Source organism: Muscardinus avellanarius, assembly GCF_963383645.1.
Source record: "Muscardinus avellanarius genome assembly, chromosome: 18".
Classification (NCBI taxonomy): domain Eukaryota; kingdom Metazoa; phylum Chordata; class Mammalia; order Rodentia; family Gliridae; genus Muscardinus; species Muscardinus avellanarius.
The window spans coordinates 5,729,375-5,747,280 of record NC_137804.1 but is presented as its reverse complement, the minus strand read 5'-3'; the positions used below and the strand labels follow the sequence as shown (position 1 = coordinate 5,747,280).

At 51.1% G+C, this 17,906-nt stretch overlaps 1 protein-coding gene across 2 annotated transcripts in view; it reads right to left on the bottom strand.

Annotated features, from left to right (window-relative positions):
* TRAK1 (trafficking kinesin protein 1) overlaps window positions 1-17,906 on the bottom strand; it is a gene marked incomplete at both ends in the record, with an annotated part of 112,480 nt that overhangs the window by 74,558 nt on the left and 20,016 nt on the right. For both annotated transcript variants that reach the window (XM_080715647.1, XM_080715648.1), the window contains one exon: window positions 12,399-12,593. In XM_080715647.1, coding sequence (XP_080571773.1) covers window positions 12,399-12,593 — 195 coding nt within the window. The remainder of the gene's footprint in view (window positions 1-12,398; window positions 12,594-17,906) is intronic.

The window sequence follows — 17,906 nt, the reverse complement described above, 5'->3', positions numbered from 1 at the left end:
GCCCTAACTCCAGTGGCAATTGTCCAAAGAAGGGAAGGAGAAGCCAGGCATGGCGTGCAGGATTCGTCTCTGAGTAGGACAGCCATGAATAAGCCAAGTACTTGGGGGGCTGAGACAGGAGGATGGAAGGTTCAAGGCCAGCCTCAGCAACTTAGCAAGGCCCTCGCGACTTAGATCCTGCTTCAAAATAAAAAGTAAGCCGGGCGTGGTGGCGCACGCTTGTAATCCCAGCATTTGGGAGGCTGAGACAGGAGGATCGTGGTTCGCAGACAGCCTCAGCTACTTAGTGAGGCCCTCTGCAACTCATTGAGATTCTGTTTCAAAATAAAGAATAAAAAATAGGGCAGGGGGTGTAGCTCGGAGGTAGAATATGCAGGGCTCCATGAAGTGGGAGGAGGAAGAATCATCTGTCTATAAGCCAAGGGAGGGTCAGGAGCCCCGGCAGCACCAGGCCCCTCGATGGGGGCCCGGGTTCCCCTCAGTACACGCAGAGGAGAGGCTGTGCTGACCCTTTGATTTTGAACGTGCGGCCTGCGGCAGGTTAAGAGGATAAATGTTCACGACTGTCAGCCACCCACAAGGCTCATGGTCATTAGTTATGAGAGGCCTAGAAGACTGATATAACCACTCTGACATGGCATTTTCTTTTGTGTCTGTTAAGATTACTAGATCCCCTAGAAAAATAGAAACTAACTAAGTTCACAAATCACCAAGAAAAGCCAGGCACAGTGCTGTAATCCTAGTACTTGGGAGGCCGAGATGGGAGGGTCACAGATTCGAGGCCAGCCTCAACAACTTAGCAAGGCCCTCAGCAACTTGGGGAGACCCTGTTGCAAATTCAAATAAAAAGGGCTGGGGTGTGGGTCGGAGGTAGAATCCCCAGTACCAAGCGATCGGAAAGAATGAGCAGGAATCAAATCAAGGCCCCGCAGCAGCAGGGCTTGGGCGCGAGTGGCGGGCGCTTGCCACAGGACCTCTCGCACGTGCTGCTGTCTCCAGAGCTGTGCTCTCTGCAGGAGCACCTTCTGAGGCTCCCCTGCACGGAGGGCGGCCAGGAGGCGCGAGCAGGAGACAGGACGCCCGGGGCCTGGGGCGCAGGCGAAGCTGCCTTTCCTCTGCTTGCTCAGGAGGCTAACCGAGCGGGATGTTCCCGCGCGCTTCTCTTTGCTGATCTGTATTTTTTAAAACGTGGCTGCCAGTCCCTGAGCACCCGCGGCAGAAGGCAGGCTGCTGAGGAACAGCTTGCTGTCGACTGCCCCTCCCAACCCGCACGGGCGCCCGCCCAGGGGGAGATGGGGCGAGGCCTGCCCTCACAGAAGGGCCACCGGCCGGCAGGGCGCCATCGGCAGGCACCGGGCCTGCCGGGGCACAGAAGTGCCAGCCTCCTCCTGTGTGGGTGCACGCGTGGCTGGGGCGCCTCCCCTCGGCCCGGGAGGCCCTGCTGTCACGCAGCCCCAGGTCCAAGCACAAATAACCCAGAAGCGCCTGCGGCCGGATCCCGTCCCTGCCAAATGGGCCGAAGTTGGCCCCGGGAGCGCGCGGGTGGCTTCCAGCCGGGCTGTCCACACCGGCTTCCCACCTAGCTCGCCGCCCAGCTCTGTGCGGAGTGCTGGATGTACATGAAAAGAAACACAGGCAATCTGCAGAGAGCCGCCTGCCAGGACTGTTTGTTCTTAGGAGAAAAGGAAGAATGAACGATGGATGCTGAAATGTGGTTTGAATAAAAGAAAGAAGGAAAGAGGAAGGAAGAAAAGAAGGAAGGAAGGAGAGAGAGGAAGGGGGAGGAAGGAGAGAGAGGAAGGGGGGAAGGAAGGCCGGGAAGGAAGGGAGGGATGGGTTCCGAGAGGACCAGAGGACGCCAGCGGCGGCCCGGGCTCTCAGGCACTCCGCGGGCCGCTCTGGCGCCTCCCGGCAGGCCCACCCCAGGTTCACACCTCAGAACCTGGCTGGCTCCTGTGAGCCAGGCCATCCGCCGACATCCTTGCGGCTCTAAGTGGGGAAAGGGCAAACAGGGAGGAGAGAAGTGCCATCCCCGGAGGAGTTCCTAGGTCCTCGCCCATGAAGAACACCACCCAGGCCTCAGCGATGGCAGAACGAACACCCCAGGACTCGATGTTCACAGGAGAGAAATTCAGAGCCTCTGCTTACACATACATTACCATGCGCGCATTTTGGTTAATATTTCGGGTAGCAAATGGGAATGAAGACTTTCCCCTGGGAAGGCGGTCCCCTTTCCGCCCCAGCACGGTCCCTGCCCCGCCCCATAACTATCTTTCCTCCCTTGGGCCCTGCTCGTCCACTTCCGAGTGTGGGGAGACCAGCGCCCCACTGTTCCAAAAAGCTCTCTTTCCTTACACAGTCGCCTGTGTGTATGCACACACACACACATGCATGTGCATGCACGCACGCACGCACGCATGCACCTGTCGCATCCTCACAGAACCGCTGACCTCATCCATCTGGCAGCACCCGTGCTCTCTGCACGTTCAATTTGCCCAAGCACTGTGGGTACAACACATGCAGCGTCGACATTTGTCCCCTCTTTGCTGGGAGGGGGCAAGCTTTGGAAGTTGACAAGGAATGAGGTGATCTTTCTCTTCTATCACTGCTTTTAAATTTTGTTTTAAGCAGGGCATGGTGGCCCATGCTTGTAATCCCAGGGCCTGGGAGGCTGCGAGAAGGATCACAGGTCTGTGGCCAGCCTCAGCTACTTAGAGAGGCCCTCTGCAATTCAGTGAGGCCCTGTTTTAAAAAATAAAAAACAAGCCGGGCGTGGTGGGCACGCTTGTAATCCCCGCGCTGGGGAGGCGGAGACAGGAGGATCGCGCAGGTTCGAAGCCAGCCCTGCTGGCTTAAGAGACCCTGTTTCCAAAAATAAAATAGGTCTGGGAGTATAGCCCAGAGGTAGAAGGGCTTCCAGGAACCCCAGTACCACCAAAAAAATAAAAAATAAATAAAGAACAAAAAAATCAGGCTGCGGATATAGCTTGGAGGTAGAATGCCTCTGAGTTCAATCCCCAGGACCATAATAAATAAATAAATAAGTAAGTAAGTAAATAAATAAATGTCTTCATTTTTATTTACACAAGACAGAAAACCTCAAATGAAGAATCTTCCATAAAACAAAAGACAAACTTTAAACAACTAAAATCGAGGGATACCTTAGACTAGCGAGCGAAAGCTCTCAAAGACACATTCCGGGGTCGCACAGACTGGTTTCTGCGGATTCATTTCCAGGTAATCAAATAAGTCCCAATACAGTGAGGAGTGCGCCCAAGGTCACACAGAAGGTCACACAGCGGTTGGCGGGCGAGGGAGACGCAGCCCGACACAGCACAGCACGGCGGCTCCACAGCCAGCTGACTGTCACTGCGGTAAAATGCGGGGCATAATCAACATGTAAAGAGGAGAGGTTTATTCTGGCTCGTGGCCTCGGCCCATGGCCTGCAGGGCGGCGGAAATCATGGCGGGAAGAGTGTGATGGAGCCATCTGCTCACCTCATGGAGGCCAGAAAGCCCAAGAGAGAGGAGAGGAGAGAGCAGGTCCCGAGCCCCTTTCAAGGACTTGCCCCCCAATGACCTAACTTCCTCCCGCTTGGCTCCTCCTCTTAAAGGCTTCGACTCCTCTCAGGGAGCTGCAGGCTGGAGACCAAGCCTTCAGCGTCCGGTCCCCAGCGACGGCGCTCTCTGAAGACCCTCCCGAAGGAGAAGCCTTCAGTGTCAGCAGAGGCTTCCCGCACGGCAAAGAGACAGCCCCTGCCCCTCAGGGAGGGTCAGCGCCATCCGTCCACTCCAGCGGGGCCTCTGCAGAGAACGTGCGGACTGCTCTTTCCCATGAGGTCACCGTTGATAAGAAATAAAAAAAGTTCGAGAAGTTGATCCCTTGATAAGCCCTTGAATTAAAACCACCAGAATGTTTCTTGAGATGATGGCCACACATATGAATCCCTTTTCATGGCCACTACCTACTGTTATCATTTTCCAAACATTCACACACACATAACAACCTGCTCAAATTGAGAAAAGGATTGCAACACGCTCCTCAGGCGGCTCCTAAGGAAGTCTTTAGGGCAGGTTCAGACTTCCTAGAGACCGAACTTGGGGTTTGGGGTAAAACTGCTTTTAAGTCCTACCTGACCTGCTGTCTAGAAGTGAAAGGATTTGGCTAAAGACGAGAAGGTTTCGAGTTGAAGCCCAGGAGAGCCAGCCATTTCCAATGCCTTGGAAGCAGGAAAGATCTTTTTAAACTAAAAGATAGGAAAGAAAAAACTAAAAGATAAGAAAAGGTCTGGGCTCCACTCAGGTCAAGTTGAGGAAGGTAATGAGCTGGCTTGGCTCCGCCCTCACCTTCCCTGGGTGACGTGGACAGGCAAGGAGGGTCCCTCGTCTTTAAGATGGGGATGGGAGTCTTCCCTTCCGAGGGTACTGGCAGGACCGCACGTGCCTGGAACATCCACACACGGTGGACATCTTCTTCATCCATCATAACCTGTGATCCCTGTCGCCACACAACTCACAACAGCCAAATTATGCAACCAGCCCAGGTGCCCGTCAACAGACGAGCGGATTGCAGAACGGCAGTGCATGTCCACACAATGGAATTCCACTCAGCTATAAAGAACAAGATTATGTCGTGTGGAGGAAAGTGTTTGGAACGAGAGAATATTATGCTGAGATGGGCCAGTCTTAAAAAATAAACAGTGGTGTGTTTCTCTCATATGCAGAAGCTGGAGAGAAACTGGGTGACAGAAGGGGCTTCAGACAAAGCAGGAGAGATTCCAGGGGAGCCATGCAGGGGGCGGCGGGGGAGATAAGGAAGGAGGCTTGAGGGAGGCAGTTCACATAATGCAATATACATAGGCAAAATTGTCAGTACCAATCTCAGAATGTGTATGAAGAAGAGGGGGGAGACTGGGGTAGGATCCAGAGGGAAACACCAAGTGCTGCGTGTCTGATTGTTCCTATCGCTCTGAGCCTCGTTATGATGTATATTTACATGCACCAATAAGACATCTATTAAAAAATTAGAGAAGAATCCAAAAAGGAGACTTATAAACCCAAAGAGGGAGGCATCCAACAGTGCTCTGAACACTCTCAGGAGAGGAAAGCCCGGGTTGCTGACTCTCATTACTGCACAGAACGAGACTCCATCCATCCACCCATCCATCCATCTACCCATCCATCCATCCATCTATCCACCCATCCACCTATCCATCCATCCATCCATCCATCCATCCATCCATCCACCTATCCATCCATCCATCCATCCATCCACCTATCTATCCATCCATCCACCCATCCACCCATCCACCTATCCATCCATCCATCCACCCATCCACCCACCCATCCATCCACCCATCTACCCATCCACCCAGCCATCCATCCACCCAGCCATCCATCCATCCATCCACCCATCCACCCATCCACCTATCCATCCATCCATCTACCCATACACCCATCCACCTATCCATCCATCCATCCACCCATCCACCCACCCATCCATCCACCCATCTACCCATCCACCCATCCATCCACCTATCCATCCATCCATCCATCCACCCATCCACCTATCCATCCATCCATCCACCCATCCACCCACCCATCCATCCACCCATCTACTCATTACCCAGCCATCCATCCATCCATCCATCCACCCATCTATCCATCCATCCATCCATCCATCCATCCATCCATCCATCCACCCATCCACCTATACATCCATCCACCTATCCATCCACCCATCCATCCATCCATCCACTCACCTATCCACCTATCCATCCATCTATCCACCCATCCACCTATCCATCCATCCACCTATCCATCCATCCATCCATCCATCCATCCATCCATCCATCCACCCACCCATCCACCCACCCATCTGCCCATCCGTCCATCCACCCATCCATCCACCCACCCATCCATCCACCCATCTACCCATTACCCAGCCAGCCAGCCATCCATCCACCCATCCACCCATCCACCTATCCATCCATCCATCCATCCATCCATCCACCCATCCACCTATCCATCCATCCACCTATCCATCCATCCATCCATCCACCTACCCACCATCCACCCATCCACCCATCCATTCGCTTGTTCTCTCAGCACTTACTCACCAGGTGTTCCTAGGAACTTCATGACTCAGTTATGACCCAACCAAGAAGCAGCAATTTTTATTGTACTAATTTATGAAAATATTTAACCTACAAGTTCACAATAATGTAGTTCAAAGAGGCTTTAAAAAATAGTGACAGGTTGGAGCACCATAGATCAATTTCAAGGAATACACCTTAAGGAAATCATGAGCTGGGTAGACAAATACTTAAGTAGAAAGACATTCGCTCCTGTGTTATTTGGGGAAGAATCAGAAATAGTCTAGATTCCGGCCGAGCGTGGTGGCGCACGCCTGTAATCCCAGCATTTGGGAGGCGGAGACAGGAGGATCTGGGTTCACAGACAGCTTTGGCTACTTAGTGAGGCCCTTTGCAACTCAGTGAGACCCCGTTTCAAAATAAAGAATAAAAAATAGGGTTGGGGTGTGTAGCCTGGAGGTAGAATGATCCTGGGTTCCACCCCTAGTCTACAAAAAAAAAAAAAAAGGAGAGGGTTTAACCTGCAGGGTCCAGACCCTCTTCCCTCCTCCCCAACACGGAAGGCTGAAATCCCATCTTTGGGTTGAGCCATATCAGGGTTAAGTGGGTCAGAACTTTGGGCAGATGGCAGCAGAGGCCTTCAGGGCTCCTCCTGTTGTTCGTGCCCAGTGCAAAGTCCCTGGGATCAGTCACATAAGGAAATCAATAATTTGGGAGTTGTATTTATCTCCTTACTCAGAAAACCTCATCTGGAATTCAAACATGTCTGGTTCTCAAAGGGCTACGGGTGCCCACAGGCCGCTTGGTACACCCCCACTTGTTGGTAGATTCCGTTAACAGAACTTGAGAGTAAAAGCGCACAGGGCGTGATGTTTCCAGACTCCTGTTTTTTCTTCTTAGAAACTGTTGCAGGTAAACTCAGGTGGTGATGGAGGCCACAGGACAGGACTCCATCAGACACACCGACTTCGCTCCTTGGCCGGTGCTTGCTAACAGAAACGTCACATTGAGTGGAGCCCGGAAAGGGACCCTAAAGGAGCCATCACCAACCAGCAAACAACTCAGCGGCCTGCAAGCCTGGTGTCTGGAATGTCACGTGACCAGAAACGTCTCCAGCCAGCACGCTGGTCATCGTCATCTGAGCCGAGGGGGCCAAGACCAGGGATGGAGGTGGAAGTCACAGAAGCCGCACCAGGCCCTGTGTCACCTGGGCCAGAAACCTCAACCGTGCAAGAGAAATGAATTCGGTATATGTTGGTTGCGTATCTTATAAACAAATAAGCTATCAATATGTCCTGAAACAGGTTTTTGAGTACTTGGGGTTTTTTTGTTAATGTTGTATGTTTTACCAGATGAGATTTATTCTGTGTGTGTGTGTGTGTGTGTGTGTGTGTGTGTGTGTGTGTGTGTTGCTGGGGATTGAACCGGGGGCATTCTACCTCCTAGCTACACCTCCAGCCTGATTTTTAAATTATTTATTTATTTATTTTATTTTATTTTATTTTATTTATTTTGTGGTACTGGGGTTCCTGGAAGCCCTTCTACCTCCGGGCTACACTCCCAGACCTATTTTATTTTTGGAAACAGGGTCTCTTAAGCCAGCACGGCTGGCTTCGAACCTGTGCGATCCTCCTGTCTCCGCCTCCCAAGCGCAGGGGTTACAAGCGCGCACCACCTCACCCAGCACTATTTTATTATTTGTGTGTGTGTGTGTGTGTGTGTGTGTGTGTGTGTGTGTGTGTGTGTGTGTGTGTGGTCCAGGGGCATTCTACCAAGCTATACCTCCAGTCTGATTTTGTATTCTTTATTTTGAACAGGACCCCACTAAGTTACAGAGGGCCTCACTAAGTAGCTGAGGCTGACTGCGAACCGTGATCCTCCTATCTCAGCCTCCCAAGTACTGGGATTACAAGTGTGCGCCACCACAGTTTGAGATTTATTCTTAAACTCAATTTTTCATCTTGCCACTTTTTTTTTTTTTTTAGCTATCCAATAGAGAATGGGCAAGTGTGGAGTCGCCGCAGACAACGTAGGTCTAAAGTTTGGCATGACCCCGTGCTAGTTTTGGGACTCTGGGGACCCTTCCAGGCTTCCCGGAGCCTCAGGGTTCTCAGCTATAGAATGGGATGCAGGAATATTCAGGTCAGAGGCTGGGAGAATTAAAGCCCAGGACCCAGCGCTCAGCAGGTGTAAAATGTTGACTCACCCCTCTTTCTGCTAATCCCAAGTGTCCCCTACTTAGTTATGTGCTTTGGGGATTATTTTCTTTTTTAACACTTACCAGATTCATTAGGAATTAAAAATCCACCAGAAAGCCAGGCGTGGTGGTGCATGCTAGTAATCCCTGTACTTGGGAGGATGAGTCAGGAGGATCACAGGTTCGAGGGCAATCTCAGCAAAGTAGTGAGACTTTCTTCAACCTAGTGAGACCCTGTTTCAAAATAAAAATAAAATAAGGCTGGAGGGAGTAGTTTAGAGGTAAAATGTCCCTGGGTTAAATCCCCAGCGCCACAAAAACACACACACCCAAAAATTCACCTGATAGGAAACGTCACTTGACACTAGACATTTTTCTGCAAGGGTCTCTCCACGGTGGATGCCTGCAACTCTCTTCCTCCTCTTCCATGCCAGGTGAGGGCCAGATGTGAAAGGCTGAGCGCGGCTTTCCCGTTCAGGAAAGGGAGGGAGTTTTAACTGGCTCACTGAGACCAGGCTGAATCTGCTCAGATCTGGGCAGCCAACCAAGCACAGCACTTGCACGCAGGAGCCCCACTCCCGCTCCCGCTCTAAACCACCACAGAGGGCCACAGCCCCGGGTGACACAGGAAATACGAGCAGAGTGAACGGGCACACACTCAGCAGTGACCTCGCACCTGCAGCCACAGCGCTGACTCACGCATCGCCTGGGTTACGGGCCTGTAAACAACACACCACCCAGAGACCCAGAGAGCACCGGGCGCAGAGCAGCAGAGCAGGGCTCCTGCCTGCGCCTCCGCCTGCCCGCCTGCCTGGAGAGCCTCCTGAAGAAGAGGCCAAGGCAAAATACAAAGGCCGCAGAGGGAAGGATCATTGTGGGGTGTGGCTGCTAACAAAGAGAAACCTCTGTAATAGGAACAAACACATAGAATGTATTTCTGTGTGTGTGTGTGTGTGTGTGTGCGCGTGTGCGTGCGCACATGGTGCCAGGAATTGAATCCAGGGGTATTCTATACTTCAAGCTATACACCCAGGCCTTTTTATTTTTTATTTTGAAACAAGGTCTCACTAAGTTGTGAAGGGCCTAAGTAGCTGAAGCTGGCCTTGAACCTGCCATCCTCCTGTCTCAGCCTCTCAAGTGCTGGGATTACAAGTGTGGCCACCACGCCCGGCTTAGAAGCTTTGCTCACTGTTGATTTTAGTTCTTCCAGTTTGATTACAAGTTGTATTAACTACTTGCTGAATCCACTAGGATTGACTTTTTAAAATAACAATATATATTTTTATATAACTAAATATATTTCATTTAAATAAATATTTAATATGTTATTGATACTATAATTACATATCAACATATGATTATTATATTTAAATGAACATTTAACATATTTAGTTTAAATAAAGTTTTCCTAAGTATATAACGAAAAACATACAACAGAAGACCCACTCTCTGTTCAAGTGTGTTAAACTGACTTTAGAAACTGGCTCAGTGCTGTGAAATGAGCACTTCTATTGCTATTCCGAGAAAGCCAGTCGGTAGACATTTTACACAGATGCGAATGAGATAGTCCATGCAAAAGTTCTTTGAGATCTGAGTACTGCTGCCCGTGGGGGGACAATACACTGTGCTTGTGAGTGTGTGTGTGTGTGTGGGGGGGGCTGGGGCCTCCTGAGCCAGAGACGGCAGGATCCCAGGAGCACCGCCCGCGGAGGAGCAGGCCCCGTGGAGAGGTTTCCCAAAGAGCGATTCTGTTTCCGTCGTGAACGCCACAGTTTGAAGCAAACACAGAGCCTACCGAGGAGGCTACTCTGGGCTTGGTTTTCCACACCCAACACCACGTGTCTAGGTGGTGTACAAATTCCACAAGTAGAAAGTGGCTTCCAAGGAGATTCCTACAGGCTGCACATACACGGCAGGTGTTCTACGGCCTGTGGTTATTCTGTTTTTATTCTCAATGAAACAGATTATTCTGCGGTGTTCACAGGAAGCTAGATTGTTTGTTTGTTTGTTTGTTTGTGTGTTTGTTTGTTTTGTGGTACTAGGGATGGAACCCAAGGGCATTCGACCTCTGAGCTACACCCCCAGCCCTATTTTTAATTTTTTATTTTGAAACAGGGTCTCACTGAGCTGCAAAGGGCCTCACTAAAGGAAGCTAGTTTTGCATCAGGTTAAAAAGAAATAAATGTGGAGACAAATTTCCTTTCTAACAAGAAATCATCTAAGAGAGAAAACAGCCCAGGATGGCTCCAAAGGAGAAAGCTGCCCTTCCACGTTGTGTATTATAAGTGATCTCGCTGATTCTAGGACGCTGGGCAGGCTGGGCTGTACTGTAATGACGGGAAACGCAGCCATCCTTAGGAGCCGAGTTTAAACTAAGTCATCTCCATGCAGAAGCAGGACTGCTGGCCTTTGTTTGTAAAGAGACGGCACCGTGAGATGCAGGCATATACGACGGGCTGGCGTGCATTCTAAAGCATGCAATCGCCTCTGCACAGCCAGGCTTGGGTAAGCATCAACAGCGCTACAGGCTGTCTTTAAAGAGGCTCTGGCCATCCCTTACGCCGAAGGGGCTCCTGGGCACGCTATTCCCCTTGGGGTCGGCGCTGCCGTGACCCCAAAGCCCAGCTCAGCATGTTCTCACGCTGTCACCGCTGGCGGGTGTCTTGCCACATGAAATGTCACAGGTTTGGGCTTTTTTTTTTTTTTTTTCCATACTAGGAATTGAACCCAGCAGCGTTTTGCCTCTAGGTTACACCCCCAGCCCTTTTTTTTTTTAAACAGGATAATAGCGCCACTGTACCTGGGAACCCTTTGTTTTTTAATGCAGATAAAAACTCTTTCCTAATAAGGGTCTAAACACTCACAGAGTACTTTGGTAAAAAGGAGAAATGAGAACAGTTTAAAATTCTGTTGTAAAGCTGGGCGTGGTGGCACACACTTTTGGGAGGCTGAGACCGGAGGATCGCGGTTCACAGCCAGCCTCAGCTACTTAGTGAGGCCCTCTGCAACTCAGTGAGACCCGGTTTCAAAATAAAGAATTAAAAAAAAAATGGGCAGAGTTGTAGCTCGGAGGTCAAATATCCCTGGGTTCCATCCCCAGACCCGCAAAAAAAAAAAGAAAAAAAGAAAAAAAAGAAGAAAAAAAAAACCAAAGAATTCTATTGTAGAGTTAAAAGAAGTCGGTCCAGGTTGGTGTGGTGGCGCACACCTGTAATCCCAGTACTTGGGATGCTGAGATGGGAGGATCGCAGGTTCAAGGCTAGTCTCAGCAACTTAGTGAGCCTCTGTCTCAAAAATTTAAATAATAAAATGAAATAGGGCTAGGGGTATAGTTCAAATGGAGAATGCCTCTGGGTTTGATTCACAAAACAAAGTAAAAATATAAAAGTAAAAATATAAGAAAGTAAAGGAGTTGGGCGTAGTAGTGCACACTTGTAATCCCAGCATTTGGGAGGCTGAGATAGGAGGATCATGGTTCATGGCCAGCCTCAGCTACTTAGTGAGGCCTTTTGCAACTCAGTGAGACCCTGTTTCAAAATAAAGAATAAAAAATAGGGCTGGGGGTGTCACTCGGAGGTAGAATGCCCCTGAGTTCCATCCCCAGTACCACAAAATAATAATAATAATAATAATAATAATAATAATAATAATAATAATAAATAGCCAAGCATGGTGGCGCACACTTGTAATCCCAGTACTTGGGAGGCTGAGACAGGAGGATCACACAGGTTCGAAGCCAGCCTCAGCTACTTAGTGAGACTCTCAACAACTTAGTTAGACCTTGTTTCAAAATAAAATATAAAATAGGTTGGGGGTATAGCCTGGAGGAAGAGGCTCCTGGGTTCCATTCCCAGGATCAAAATAAATAAATAAATAAATAAATAAATAATAAATAAGGAAGGAAGCCAGTTCATATGGAATCCCTCCTTGGTCCCCAGGTTGCTAAAATTTCTATTCCGACGGTCATTTGAAGTGGAGACCCTGCCCCGGCTGGCCGCTCTGACCACTCAGCCTGGGGCATGGTGACCAGAGCCAGACCTCACGCGAGGCCGTGGCTAAGGCCTGGCCATCGCTCCCCCAGGGTGACGCGGGCGATGGCTACTCACGGAAGTACTTTAGCGTCTCTTCGATTTGCTCGGTTGTGAGGTCGATGTTGGCGTCGGGGGAGATGAGCGGCGTGTGCAGCCAGTCATCATGGTTGTAGCCGTAGATGGTGTCGGCTCTCAGCTTGTAATGGGGCAGCTGCTCCTCCAGCAGGCTGATGATCTCGACTTCTGGCAGGTCCGTGCTGTTGCACACGTCTGTCGAGGGAAGGACAAGATTGAAGAACGGCAGCCGGACACTCGGGATAGCCCTGCCGCTGCCTGATGGAGCTGGGGGTCCCGGCAGGTGTCTTAGTCTCTGCTCTGCAGACACAGGCCTATAACCTCTGTACTTGGGATGCTGAGACAGGAGGATCAGAGGCCAGCCACAGCAATGTAGGAAGGCCCTCTGCAACTTAGATTCTGTCTCAAAATAAAGAAATAAAGCCGGGCCTGGTGGTGCACGCTTGTAATCCCAGTACCTGGCAGGCTGAGACAGGAGAATTGCTGGTTCAAAGCCAGAATCAGCAACTTCGCAAGGCCCTCCACACTCAGTGAGAACTTGTTTGCAAATAAGAAATAACATTGGGCTCAGAGGTAGAGTGCCTTTGGGGTCAATCCCCAGTGCCACAAAAACAAAGAAATAATAAATAAATAATAGGGCTGGGGTGTAGCTCAGAGGAAGAATTCCCTTGGGTCCTATCCACTTAAGTAAATAAACAAATAAAATAAAAAGGGCTGGATGTGGTGGCACACACTTGTAATCCTAGCAGGATCACAGTTCAAGGACAGCCTCAGCTACTTAGCGAGGCCCTTTGCAACCCAGTGAGACCCCGTTTCAAAATAAAGAATAAGCCGGGAGTGGTGGTACACACTTGTAATCCCAGCCCTTGGGAGGCTGAGACAGGAGGATCACACAGGTTCAAAGCCAGCCTCAGCTACTTAGTGAGGCTCTCAGCAACTTAGTGAGACCCTGTTTCCAAATAAAATATATATATTAAAAAAAAAACAAAAAAAAGGTCTGGGAGTATAGCCTGGAGGTAGACCGCTTCTGGGTTCCACCCTCAGTACCACCAAAAAAAATAATAAACAAAATAAAGAATAAAAAATAGGGCAGGGGTATAGCTCAGAGGTTAAGTACCACAAAAAATATAAATAAATAAATAAATAAATAAATAAATAAATAAATAAATGGGCTGGAGTATAGCCAGGCATGGTGGCGCATGCTTATAATCCCAGCATTTGGGAGGCTGAGAAAGGAGGCTCGCGGTTCGCAGCCAGCCTCTGCTACTGTGAGGCCCTCTGCAACTCAGGGAGACCCTGTTTCAAAATAAAGGATAAAAAAGGACTGGGAGTGGTGTTCGGAGGTAAATGCCCCTGGGTTCCATCCCTAGACCCACAAAAAAAGAGGACTGAGATAGGAATGCCCCTAGATTCAATCCCTAGCTCTAAGGGGAAGAAAAGCCTCAGTAAGTCTCATGTTTTCATCATGTGAGGGCCGTACAAACAGAAGGTTTTCAGCTGCTTGGAGTCAGGGCAGAGGGGCCGATTCCGGCAATGGCCCAGGAAGCTGTGCTGGACTGAGGCCGCAGGGCTGGAGGCCTGGGAACTCCTGTGAAAATGGACACCACCTCTCCTCGCGGAGGACACACCTGCAGCCTGGGGCTGGCTAAGCGTAAGGCGAGAGTCTTCGTGAATCCCCTGGGAGGACCTGGTCACACCAAACACAGGGCAGGCGCCCTCGGGGCTCAGCTCTGACCCCGAGGCCACCAGGGACGCGGGATCACCTGCTCAGTGCGCTGGGTGGGGAAGCCGAGGCGCCCGGGCGCCGGGGGATATCCCCTGATCAGGGTGACACAGCCGGCCACGTGGCCAGCCCGAGAGGCCTCGGCGCTCACCGAGAGTGCCAGTGCCACCTGTCACCCATGCTATCTTCCGGGAGGGCCTGTGAGGGGCGGGGAATTGCCGGGATGTATCTTCAGCGGGGAGTTTTTGTTCCAAACAGGCGGCAGACTTCACACAGCGGCCAGGGGTGGCCGGTTACACACAGGTGATGGCGGATCCGCGTGACCAGCTCTTAGGAGCACAGCAAGCCTGATGGATGGGTCTGTGGCCTGCAGATGGCCTGGCCCCCTCGGAGCCCAGAGAGCGGGCGGTGTGGATGGACACTGCCCACCCTGGAGGAAAGGAGCCTCATGCTCTCTGCAGCCAGCGTGTCTCCAAGCTCGATTCACACTCATAACAAGCTACGGGGCGGGCGCCACGGTGTACACCTGTAATCGCAGTGCTTGGGAGGCTGAGACGGGAGGATCTTAAGGCTGACTTAAGGCCAGCCTCAGCAACTGAGCAACACCCTCAGCAGCTTAGCCAGACCTTGTTTCAAAACAAAAACTAAAGAGCCAGGCGTGGTGGCGCATGCTTGTCATCCCAGCACTGGGGAGGCCGAGACAGGAGGATCGCGGTTTGCGGACAGCCTCAGCTACTCAGTGAGGCCCTCTGCCACTCAGTAAGACCCTGTTTCAAAATAAAGAATTAAAAAATAGGGCTACGGTTAGAACTCAAAGTTAGGATGACCCTGGGTTCCATCCCAGTACAAATAAATAAACAAACAAACAAATAAATAAATAAGGTCGAGGGTGTAGTGAAGAGGTAGATAGCCCCTGGGTTCAATCCTCAGTACTACCACTAATACCAACAAAAATAGTAATAAATAGAAAGAATAAATGTCTACCTCCCAGAGGCTACTGTTTATGGTTATTTTAGTCTCTGCTGCAGTAGCTGAGTCAGTACCTGAGCAGCCCTTCTTAGTAGGCTCCACCTCTACTATTTCCTCCCATTTTTTTTTTTTTTTTTTTTTTTGGTGGTTCTGGGGTTCCTGGAAACCCTTCTACCTCCGGGCTACACTCCCAGACCTATTTTTTATATTTTTATTTGGAAACAGGGTCTCCTAAGCCAGCTCTGGCACAGGTAGAGGACTAGAGAGGAGCAGGGGGCTGCAGAGAAAGGGGTGAGGAGGAGACCAGAGAGGAGGCAGAGACAGAGGCCAGCACCGGGCGCCCCCTGCTGGACAGGGCCCAGGACCAAGCAGGAGCAGGGCTCCAGGAGGGTTTTGGGGGGATGTCTTATTTGTTTGTTTGTTTGTTTGACTGATTATTTTGTTGCTATTGTTGCTAGTGTTGGTGGTGCTGGTGGTACTAGGGATTGAGCTGGGGGGTGGCTCCAACTCTGGCCCTTTTGTTTTGTGATGAAACAGGGTCTTACTAGGTTGCTGAGAGTCTAAGTGGCTGAGGCTGCCCCCGAACCTGTGATCCTCCTGTCTCAGCCTCCCAAGTACTAGATTCCAGGCCCGCGCTACCACACTAACTCCAGGAGCTTTGAGACAGGGATCCCGGCCTCGTCCTGTCTCTCTTTTGGCTGTAACTCTCCAGGTCTGGGGCTCGCTTTCCTCCACTGCAGGGGCTCGGTCGCCCTGCCCTCCGGTTCCTGAGCTGCCCTCCCAGGGTCTGTCTGGAGCCGCCAGGGCTCCCAGCTCCTCCGTGCTCCTCCACGAGGAGGCAGCCTGGCTTCCTCCGAGGGCGGAGGGAGCAGCAGCTGTAGCTGGCAGCAAGTTCCCTGATTTCTGCAGGCCAGGCCCCAGGTGAGCCTTTCTGAACCCTGGGGAGCTAAATGCATCGGACATTAAAGATGACATTCAAACACCAGGAAGAGACCTCCACTTGTCGGGCTGTGCACAAGGGCCCGGCTTTTTTTTCCTCTTCTTTCTCTTTCTCCCCCCCACCTCTCTCTCATATCCTGGGTATTGAACCCAGGGATGTTCTACTTCTGAGTTACACCCCCCCCAAGCTCTATATTTTTTTTCTTTTTTTGCGGGTCTTGGGATAGAACCCAGGGGCATTTGACCTCTGAGCTATACCCCCTGCCCTGTTTTTTATTTTTTTTGTTGTGGTGGTGGTACTGGGAATGGAACCCAGGGGTCTTCTACCTCTGGGCTACACTCCCAGACCTATTTTTTAATATTTTTTATTTGGAAACAGGGTCTCTTAAGCCAGCTGAGACTGGCTTCGAACCTGCGCGATCCTCCTGTCTCAGCCTCCCAAGTGCAGGGATTACAAGAGTGCGCCACCACGCCCGGATTTATTCTTTATTTTGAAACAGGGTCTCACTGAGTTGCGGAGGGCATCACTAAGTAGCTGAGGCTGTCCGCGAACCACGATCCTCTGGTCTCAGCCTCCCGAATGCTGGGATTACAAGCGTGCCCACCACCCCCAGCTCCTATTTTTTATTCTTTATTTTGAAACAGGGGCTCACTAAGTTGCAGGGGGTCTCACTAAGTGGCTGAGGCTGGCTACTACCTGCAATCCTCCTGCCTCAGCCTCCCAAATATGGGGATGACACGCATGCGCCACCACGCCTGGTGTCACTCCTTGTCTTTAGCCTGCACGTCTCTGCTTGGGCGTAAGGGCGGTGAGCCAGGTGTGTGACCCAAGGTCCAGCCAGAGAGCTTGGCCGTGGGCAGGACCTGCCTGTCCACCCTTCCCCTGGGCAGAAGCTGCAAAGCCCAGGGGCATTTTAACAGCTCCACAGTGTCCTGGCCTATGTAGCCTCTTGCGAAGCACTGGGAACAGACCTGGCCACAACTCCATCTTCCTCTAAGTATAAGGGTCAGAGGGCGCAGACTCAAAGGCACACTGAGGCCGTGCTAGTGCCCAGACCCGTGACCGCTTTGGAACCAGTGTCTGACAGATTGCCTTCTAGAAGATTCCTCTCTGTTGTGGGCTCACCTAAGCATCTTTGGGGAACTCGGTCTTGGCTTTTCTATGCTACCAACACTGTGATTCCACAAATTACAGAGACACCGGGCAAGCAGACATGCGCAGACTCAGCCGGGCACGGTGGTGTGCCCTGTAATCCCAGGACTGGGGAGGCTGAGACAGGAGGATGGCAGGTTCAGGGGCAGCCTCGGCAATGTACTGAGATCCTTAGCAACCCAGCAAGACCCTGTTTAAATAAATAATAAAGTAAAAAGAAAGAAAAAGGACTGGGCGTGTAGCTTGGGGGTAGAATGCCCCTGGGCTCAATCCCCAGCACAAAAAATTAAAATAAAATAGTGCTAGGAGTGTGGATCAGTGTTCAGACCCCCGTGGCCTCAATCCCGGGAACCACAAAAACAAAAACGAACACTGACTTGGCCGCCTAATTTAGTAGAAGAGGACGCTGTGCTGAGAGGAGAGGGGTGATGGGGTCACAGAGCAAACCGGCAGCAGAGGGAGACTGGGAGGCTGCAGGTCCCACCAGATGGAGCAGCAGGGCCGCCATCAGATGCTGACTCGCCCTCCAGTGCTCACCCGGCTCCCGGAACCCGGCCTGGCAGCCAGCAGGCGCTAGGTCGAGAAGAGCCGGACACGGAGGAGCAGCGGTACCTGTCACCGGAGCCCATTCCTCTCCCACGCCAGCAGGAAGCGCAGGAAGAGGTCAGGAGCGCCTTTTATTTTATTCTATTCTATTTATTGGAGTATGAAAATTATTTATGGT